We start from the raw sequence: 9,264 nt of genomic DNA, 5'->3' as shown, positions 1-9,264 counted from the left end.
TTTTGGATGTCGACAGAAATTGGATAGAGAGATAACAGACCGTGGCAGCAGACATTTCTACCACCACCACCACCACCATATTCCTTTCATCTTTCCTTTTACAGATTCTTTATAGCTTAGTTTTAGTGTTTTTCTGATACGAACCAAAACTCTTTCTTTTCTTTTCTCTCATTATTATTAATTAAGGGTACACATATTTACTCACATTGAAATTACTTTTGAGTACTTGAAACTCCACAACTTGTGCAACTTACAAGAACCAAAACAAGCGTGTTTTTTTTTTTTTTTTTTTTTTTTTTTTTGATATTTTGAGAGTATTAAAGTAGACATTCTACAGACTTGGGTGTCAAATTCTTTGTCTGTGGGATCATAATTTTTTGTTGCTTTTATCTATGTCTCTGTGGTGTTTCTGACTTGATAATTACCTTTGGAGAATCTTGTTTTGGCCCATTGTTTCTTTTTTGAGCTTTGTTTTAGTAGCTTACTGGGTAATTATCAAAATTCTTGCTCGAATCTTGAGGATTCGTTCTTTGGCTTTTTGCTGTTTCTTTATCAATTCAGCATTCCTCTAATTTGAAGAAGATAGCATCAAATTGACTTTCACTTGTTTTACTCTTTATTCCTCATCATCTGTAGTGCTTATTATTTGTTGGATGAGTTTGATCCATGTCATTGGGTTCGGTTTGAAATTGGGGAACTTACTGTTGACTCTATGTTGGTGGTTAGTGTCGTTGATGTCCATGAATTGGTTAAATAATGGTAGCAAGAGTTTGGTTGGTGATGGGGAGCAGATATTGATGAAATTGTGGGAAGGTATAGCAGAGGTGAGTGCTAAGATTTACCATTGTTACCCTCGGTATGTCGTAGGAAAAAAGTGGTGGAGGAAGCTTTTGATAGCATGGGTATTATTTTGGATACTTGTATCTTTTTCAGTATTCTGGTACATGAGCACTCAAGCTTTCGACAAGAGAAAAGAAACACTTGCTAGTATGTGTGATGAGAGGGCTCGGATGTTACAGGATCAGTTCAATGTTAGTATGAATCATGTGCAGGCCATGTCCATTCTCATCTCTACTTTCCACCATGCTAGGAACCCTTCTGCTATTGATCAGGTCATATTTTCATCTTCATCCATAAGAAAAGACTTTAACCATCCTAAATTATGGGTTTTAGAAGTTTAATTGTTCAAGTCTTAGTAACTTCTTAGCACTAAAATTATGGTGAACTCTAAACCATAAATTCTTGTGCTTTTTCTTGGTTATATGTTGAACTCCTTAGACTTGTTTTTCCAATCAAATAAAAGTGACGGTCTAAATCTTTTGCTATTAGTCTTAGGTGTTCTTATAGCCTGTTTGGCCAAGCTTTTTTGCAAGGCCAAAGGCACTTTTCTTCAATTTTTTTTTTCAATGTTAAAGTGTTTGGCCAAGCTTTTAGAAGTAAAATAAAAGTGCTTTTGAGTAGAAGTAGAAATAGTTTTGGAGAAGCAGAAGAAAGTATTTCTCCCTAAAAAATATTTTTTTGAAACATTTTTGAGAAAAATATACTTAAAAGCACCTTTTAAATGCTTGGCCAAACACCGATTGTTGTTCAGAAGTGCTTTCCAAATTAATTAGCCAAAAACAAACTGCTTCTCGCCAAGAGTGCTTTTGAGAAAAAGTATTTCTCAAAATAATAAGTTGCTTTTATAAGTTTGGCCAAACATGCTATTAGTTACATTGGGCCTATAGAACCAGCTTAGTAATCTTTCTATTTAATTCTCTAAATTGCCCAAAAACTCTGTGCTTGCAGGGTACTTTTGCAAGATATACAGAAAGAACAGCGTTCGAGAGGCCTCTTACAAGTGGGGTGGCATATGCAGTAAGAGTGCTCCACTCAGAAAGAAAAGAGTTTGAGAAGCAACAAGGTTGGAGTATTAGGAGAATGGATACACTTGAACAAACTCCAGTTCACAAAGATGACGAGTATGATAGAGATGGCCTGGAGCCATCACCAGTTCAGGCGGAATATGCCCCTGTTATTTTTGCACAGGATACTATTGCACATGTAATTTCTGTTGATATGCTCTCGGGAGAGGTAACTTCTTTGTTAAATCTTCCCAAGTGTTCTTTGAATGTGCATTATTAAAATCTGCCACACACTCACACATATGCAAAGGGAAGTACAAAGAGCAAGAACCTTATAAATGATTGTACCAAACAGGAAGATCGCGAGAATGTTTTACGTGCAAGGGAGTCAGGAAAGGGTGTTCTCACGGCTCCCTTCAGGCTACTTAAAACAAATCGCCTTGGAGTGATAAAGACATTTGCAGTCTACAAAACTGATCTTCCTTCTAATGCAACTCCAAATGAAAGGATCCAAGCAACTGACGGGTATTGCCATCTGCTTTATACAATCACTCACTGACTACTCAACTTTTGGAATTTTTTGCCCCTTACATAGTGGGAATAGAATCTAAAAACTGCAGGAGAAATACAAAAGATAATGATCTTGTTCAGCATTTTAGAATTTCACATTTTGGAGTAAGCCAATATTCTGGAATACTTATCAAATAGGAAATTCATGAAGGGACCTGATGACTTCTCGTGACCAAATTATGTTAGCTAATTAAGTGACTATTTTATAAGCTTCTTTCCTTTCGAAGCAGGTATCTTGGTGGAGTCCTTGACATTGAGTCACTTGTGGAGAAGCTTCTTCAGCAGCTTGCAAGCAAGCAAACTATCCTTGTGAATGTGTATGATACAACTAATCTCTCCCACCCTATTAGCATGTATGGTTCAAATGTGTCAAGTGATGGTGTGGAGCATGTCAGTGCCCTCAACTTTGGGGATCCATTTAGAAGGCATGAGATGCGTTGCAGGTGATTTTGTGCTTTCATCATTGGATGTTTTCTTTGTGTATAATCATGATTCCTGTCATTTTCGCTTTACTGGATATGGACTCTAAAGATTTGAGGGGTCTCAATAGATTTGAATTTAAGATTGAATCCGCTGAGATTGCTACTCTTTTTACCAGATTCAAACAGAAACCACCATGGCCTTGGCTAGGCATCACAACTGCGACAGGAATTCTTGTAATTGCATTGCTTATTGGGCAAATATTTCATGCAACAATAAACAGAATAGCCAAAGTTGAGGATGATTATCATGAGATGATGGTGCTGAAAAAGCGTGCTGAGGATGCTGACGTTGCAAAATCACAGGTATATATGATTTTTCTTTTTTCGCTAAATACTTTTATCCAACACTTGTTATAGGATATGACCTAAATTGACCCCTATCTTGTAGTTTCTCGCTACTGTTTCCCACGAGATCCGGACCCCCATGAATGGTGTTCTTGGTGAGTCTCAAAATTTGCAATTTGCTGCGTCATTACTCTTAGTATATTTTAGAGGATATCGGAGTATTAGGATAAACATGGATACACTGTTTCACAGGCATGCTTCATATGCTTATGGACACCAATCTAGATGTGACACAACAAGATTATGTCAGTACAGCTCAGGCCAGTGGTAAAGCTTTAGTTTCACTAATAAATGAGGTTTTGGACCAAGCAAAGATAGAATCTGGTAAGCTTGAGCTTGAGGCAGTCTGTTTTGATGTGAGAGCTACTCTGGATGAGGTTCTCTCACTCTTTTCGGGGAAATCTCAAGAAAAAGGAGTTGAGGTACTCCACACCTTAGACTTTCCATTTATTAATACTATCTTCTTTTTCCTATTGCGATCTAATTATTCTTTTTCTTGAGTGCAGTTGGCAGTTTACATCTCTGATAAGGTTCCCGATGTGCTCATTGGTGACCCTGGACGGTTTCGTCAGATTATCACAAACTTGATGGGAAACTCTATCAAAGTAAGTTCACATATCTCTTCAACTTTGCTCCCAGAAAATATAGCAGTAACAAAGAGTTGACTTAGCTAGGAGAGAAAGGGAAAGCGAAAGAGGAACACTACTCTCTGATTGAGTTTAAAACTGGAGTTGATATATGAGTTTGTGCCTTTTTTTAACCCCTCTACAGTACTTCCCTTTGCTACCCTGGTGACTCGAACCGCAACCTCAAGATTGGAGGTGGCGAGTGCTTACCACTTGAGCAACTCTCTTGTCAAGGGATATCTAAAATTACTAACGATCCATCCGGTGTTTTTCTTATGTAGGAATTAACTGAATGCGTTGCAGAAAAAAGGAAGTAACTAGTGCAGTCAATAACGTGCTTTTGTCATGTTCTGCTTATTAAGTTACCAAAGTTGCACCCGATTTTAATAAGTCTATTAAAGCATATGTATATCACTCACTTTGATGAAGACATATATATATATATATATATATATATATATATGTATATATGTATATATATGTCATATATCAGGGATGTTCTCTCTATATACTTGATATGAGTCATTCTAGTCGATCCCAACTTGCTTGGGACCAAGACACAGTTGTTAATTTGTTATTGTTGTTGTATCGGAGATAAACAAGCATCTAACGGATTCTAAAAAGGTTTTGTGCTGCCCCACTTAATTTCCTTGCAATTTTAGCTTGAAGGCTTAGATTGTTTGACAGTGTATCAACACCAACTTTTGGTAAACCAACTCACATGTGTAAATGTGCATTCAAGTCCACTATTGAGCTACATGTGCTAGAGAGTGCTGGAGATATGGAATGACTCATATCAAGTATGTATGGCCTTAAGGGCCAGGAGGGTGCACAAATACATAATGAATTAATGACTCATATTGATATACACGGTCAAAAAAGAGTTTTGGACTTCTGGTGATGTATATAATTAAACATTGCATATATAAGGGCATCTAAGGGGTTAGTTGTGGGTACTCCACCCCACTTTAGGTTTTGGGTTGGATGATCATACTTTTCACACTCTCTAAAGTATAATGTCTTTTTGCAGTTCACCGAGAAAGGTCATATATTTGTGATGGTCCATCTTGTCGAGGAAGTGATAGAGTCATCTGAGGAGTTCAAGATGGAATCGTCGTTAAAGCACACTTTGAGTGGATTGCCTGTAGCTGATAAACGACAGAGCTGGAGAAATTTTGTAGCTTTCAATCAAGAAGGATCCGCTGCTTTCACATCTTCCTCGCTGGGCCAGATCAATCTGATAGTTTCAGTAGAAGACACTGGTGTAGGAATTCCTTTAGATGCTCAATCTCGTATATTCACCCCCTTCATGCAGGTTGGTCCTTCTATTGCTCGCATCCATGGGGGAACAGGTATTGGACTTAGCATAAGCAAATGTTTGGTTCAACTTATGAAGGGTGAAATTGGATTTGTAAGTTTGCCAAAAATTGGATCCACCTTTACTTTTACTGCTGTTTTCACCAACGGCCGCTGTAATTGGAATGAGCAGAAAAGCCAACAAATCAGCAATCCGTCAAACTCTGTTTCTTCAGAATTCCATGGCATGAGAGCCTTAATTGTTGACCCAAGAACTGTCCGTGCTAGGGTCTCACAGTATCACATGAAACGACTTGGAGTTCATTCTGAAGTGGTTTCAGATTTGAATCACGGTTTGTCTTATTTAAGAACTGACAATAGGGTCACAAATATGATCCTCATTGAACAGGAGGTCTGGGATACTGATTTGGGAATGTCAAGTCTCTTTGTCAAAAACTTAAGAAATATCGATGCTAATGACCCTCCTAAACTATTTATATTAGCTAACGCTATAAATTCTAACCGAGTTGGTGTAGCCAATGGTTTTTCTACTCCATTTGTCATCATGAAGCCACTAAGGGTGAGTATGCTTGCTGCATCGCTCCAACGTGCGATGGGTGTTGGTAACAAAGGGAATTGCACGCACGGAGAGCTCTCCGGTTCTTCTCTTTCCAAGCTCCTTCAAGGGAGAAAAATTTTGGTTGTGGATGACAATAATGTGAACCTTAGAGTAGCTGCTGCTGCGCTGAAGAAGTATGGTGCTGATGTTGTCTGCACAGACAGTGGAAAAAAGTCAATCACTTTCTTAAAACCACCTCATCAGTTTGATGCATGTTTCATGGATATTCAGATGCCAGAAATGGATGGGTATGTTTCTTAAGAAACGCTATGTTATGTACCATTTTTAGACCCGCTAACTTATATTTTCCTTGCTTATTTTTGCATAACCATGAGCTTCTGCTCCAATCATAGCAATTCATTTATCGCACTTCTGCTCTGCACAAGTATCCTTTAGAGAAGCTATGTTAAATGTTTGACAAATTAAATAGTTTTTAAGCTGATGGTAACACTATAAAATTCAATAACAGGTTTGAAGCTACAAAGAGAATCCGCGACATGGAATCTGATATCAATAGCCGTATCCAACTTGGACAACTTCCTGTTGAAGCTTATGGAAATGCTTCAAGCTGGAAAGTGCCCATTTTGGCCATGACTGCTGACGTGATTCAAGCTACAAACGAACAGTGTCAGAAATGTGGAATGGATGGTTATGTGTCGAAGCCATTTGAGGCTGAGCAACTTTATCAAGAAGTGTCGCGCTTTTTTCACGTCAAGCCAAATCAGAATAGCTGAAGATCAGTAGAAATGCCATTTTCTTCATGGTGCCCAAACTTGATTACTACTGCAAGTTAAGAGTGCGAATCTCCGAAACTTAACAGACAAAGTACATAAAACTTCAAGGATTGCTTTTGGATTCTTTGTTGGGGTCTGATCTGACATCTTACAAGCTTGAGGAGCAGAGGACTTGGATGTAACCACTTGAACTTCTGCTTCTCTCATCAAGAAAAAACCTTTCTTAAAAGAGTTGTCAATCCTTTTGATGGCTAGTCTCTTGAGGAATGGATGATGCTTGTACCATAGAGAGTGATCTAGTTGATGTAGGAACAAACATTGTTTGTCAACAGAAATACGTTTCATGTGTATATTCTCAAATCCTATAGGGCACATAGGAAATTAGTCATAATAGGTAAAAGGTTGGTTCGGTCATAGTTGCCATAAACATAGGGACAGCAAACAGCTGAATTGCTTCTTTTCCCTTTGTGTATAGTACAAAGAACATGTTTGATGTAGGACATTTTGATATCAAGTATAAAGTAAGCATTCAAATGTTGCTTCTGCAGATGCACAATTCCTGCATAATTATTTAATTTTGTTTATTGACTTCCGCTTAAAGTGAAACGGAAAAAAGTATGGGAGTTTATCTGGAGCATGAGCTGACCTATTAGCTCATCCAGATGATTTTGTTATGTTTTCCTTCCCCAGGGTCAAACTTCCAAAATTTTAACATATATATATATATATATATATATATATATATATATATGAGAAGAATTGCACTATATAATTCTTTTCATATAATTTTTGAATATGTAAATTATTCAAAAATTATATGAAAAGAACTATATATTGCAGTTCTTTCTCATATCTGCGCTCAACTCGTTCTTATTTGTCCTGGTGATGGACGCACTAACACGACATATTTAAGGGGAGATGTCATGGTGTATGGTATTCGCCGATGACATAGTTCTGATTCTGATTGATGAGACGCAATGTGGTGTTAACGAGAGGCTGGAGGTTTGGAGACAGTCTCTTAAGTATAAGGGTTTCAAGTTGAGCAGGACTAAGATAGAATACCTGGAGTGCAAGTTCAGCGCCGAGTCGAGGAAAGTGGGCATGGACGTGAGGCTTGGATTATAGGTCATCCCCAAGAGAGGCAGTTTCAAGTACCTTGGGTTGGTTATCAAGGAGGACGGAGAGATCGACGAGGACGTCACATACTGTATAGGGGTGTGATGTATGAAATGGAGGTTACCAGCTGGAATCCTTTGTGAGAAGAAAGTGCCATCAATACTGAAAGGTAAGTTTTATAGAGCGGTGGTTAGACCAGCCATTTTGTATGGGCTAGAGTGTTGGCCGGTTAAAAACTCACATATACAGAAGACAATACTAGCAGAAATGAGGATGTTGAGATGGATGTGCGGACACACTAGGATGGATTAAGAATAAATATATCGGGAGAAGCTAGACGTGGCTCCTATAGATGACATGATGCAGGTAGCGAGGCTCAGATGGTTCAGGCATGTGCAGTGGAGAAGCCCTGATGCCCAGGGTAAGAAGGTGTGAATAGTTGGCTTTGGCGGGTACGAGAAGAGGTAGATGACGGCCTAAGAAGTATTGGAGAGAGGTGATCAGGCAGGACATGACGTGACGCTTCAGATTTTTGAGGACATAGCTCTTGATAGGAATGTGCAGATGTCAAGCATTAGAGTTATAGGTTAGGAGATAGTTGAATATTTTTCTACTTCGTACCGAGTGCGAGGCTAGTCTAATAGAGTTTTTCTTAGATTGCTAATTGTTAATGTTGTGTTCACACTATTCTTCCGTTTTTCATAGTATGAGTCTTATTTACTGGTTATTGTTATTGCATTTCATCTATTTTTTGGTTCTTCTGATGTTGTTATTATTTCTATGGTTTATGTTGATGACGCTAGACTGATATATTATCTTTTCGTCTTTTTCATTTTCTTGAGCCGAGGATCTTTGGGTCTGCGTACACACTACCCTCCCTAGACCCTTCACCTGTAGGATTTTACTGGGTTGTTGTTGTAAATTTTAATTTTAAATCTAATCTAACGTAGCTTCAAAGATTTAGTACTCTAGGGATTTATCTCCTACAAAACTGTTTTAAGATAGCTGGAGCCGAGTGCTAGCCATTTGTTTAGTAAGATGTACACTGCGTAATAAGCTTGTACAGGAAATGCATCTTATTGGCAATTAAAGTTTGGTATCATGTGTAGATGGGTCAGAACTCAGAAGTGTCAAACAGTCCGCGTATTAGGCGGACAAGGATATACTAACTACCAAGTGTAGAGTTTGTTCCTCGTAGGAGGACCAGTTGGGTTGTTTTTGCCTTCTTGATAGTATCATATAGTCCACCCTTCTATTAAGAGTGTCACCCACGATAATATTTCAAAAATCTATACTATATAAGTAATATATAATTTAGTATGTACCCAGACAATGAACCCACATACATACATAACTGAGCCTAAAATAAGGATAGCGTCAACATTATAGATATCAAAGTCGATATGTCTGAGTGGTTAAGGAGACAGACTTGAAATCGGTTGGGCTTCGCCCGCGCAGGTTCGAACCCTAATGTCGACGAAAGCTTTTGTTTTTTCTCCTTTTATTTACAAAAGCACAGATGTGGCTAACTCCTACTTCTTATTTTTACGTGTCACGACTCGAATCCCACCATGTGGGTCGTGATGACACCTAGTCTTTAAATCTAGGTAACCCGATCACTTATCAACATTA

At 38.2% G+C, this 9,264-nt stretch overlaps 1 protein-coding gene across 2 annotated transcripts; it reads left to right on the top strand.

The window, feature by feature from the left end:
* Positions 1–273: 273 nt before the first annotated feature.
* Positions 274–7,063, top strand: LOC104248301 (histidine kinase 3). Of its 2 annotated transcripts, XM_009804539.2 has the most exons (11): positions 687–824; positions 934–1,112; positions 1,789–2,073; positions 2,200–2,369; positions 2,645–2,857; positions 3,013–3,199; positions 3,285–3,336; positions 3,434–3,663; positions 3,748–3,846; positions 4,898–6,030; positions 6,252–7,063. In XM_009804539.2, exons 2-11 carry the CDS (start codon positions 945–947, stop codon positions 6,514–6,516), a joined length of 2,802 nt encoding a protein of 933 aa, XP_009802841.1. In that variant the 5' UTR covers positions 687–824; positions 934–944; the 3' UTR covers positions 6,517–7,063. The 2 variants fall into 2 exon arrangements, with proteins under 2 accessions (XP_009802840.1, XP_009802841.1); XM_009804538.2 differs by having other exon boundaries at positions 274–1,112.
* The last annotated feature ends 2,201 nt before the right edge of the window (positions 7,064–9,264 follow it).

Source organism: Nicotiana sylvestris, chromosome 12 (genome assembly GCF_000393655.2).
Source record: "Nicotiana sylvestris chromosome 12, ASM39365v2, whole genome shotgun sequence".
Classification (NCBI taxonomy): Eukaryota; Viridiplantae; Streptophyta; class Magnoliopsida; order Solanales; family Solanaceae; genus Nicotiana; species Nicotiana sylvestris.
The sequence above is the reverse complement of the archived record's forward strand: the minus strand, read 5'-3'. Positions and strand labels throughout refer to the sequence as shown.

Excerpts from the sequence above, each read along its gene's own strand:
- LOC104248301 (XM_009804538.2), top strand. The coding sequence starts at position 654 with ATGAGTTTGATCCATGTCATTGGGTTCGGTTTGAAATTGGGGAACTTA. Across the intron at positions 3,337-3,433 it reads CCCCATGAATGGTGTTCTTG|GCATGCTTCATATGCTTATG; the intron begins GTGAGTCTCAAA and ends ACTGTTTCACAG. Across the intron at positions 3,847-4,897 it reads TGATGGGAAACTCTATCAAA|TTCACCGAGAAAGGTCATAT; the intron begins GTAAGTTCACAT and ends GTCTTTTTGCAG.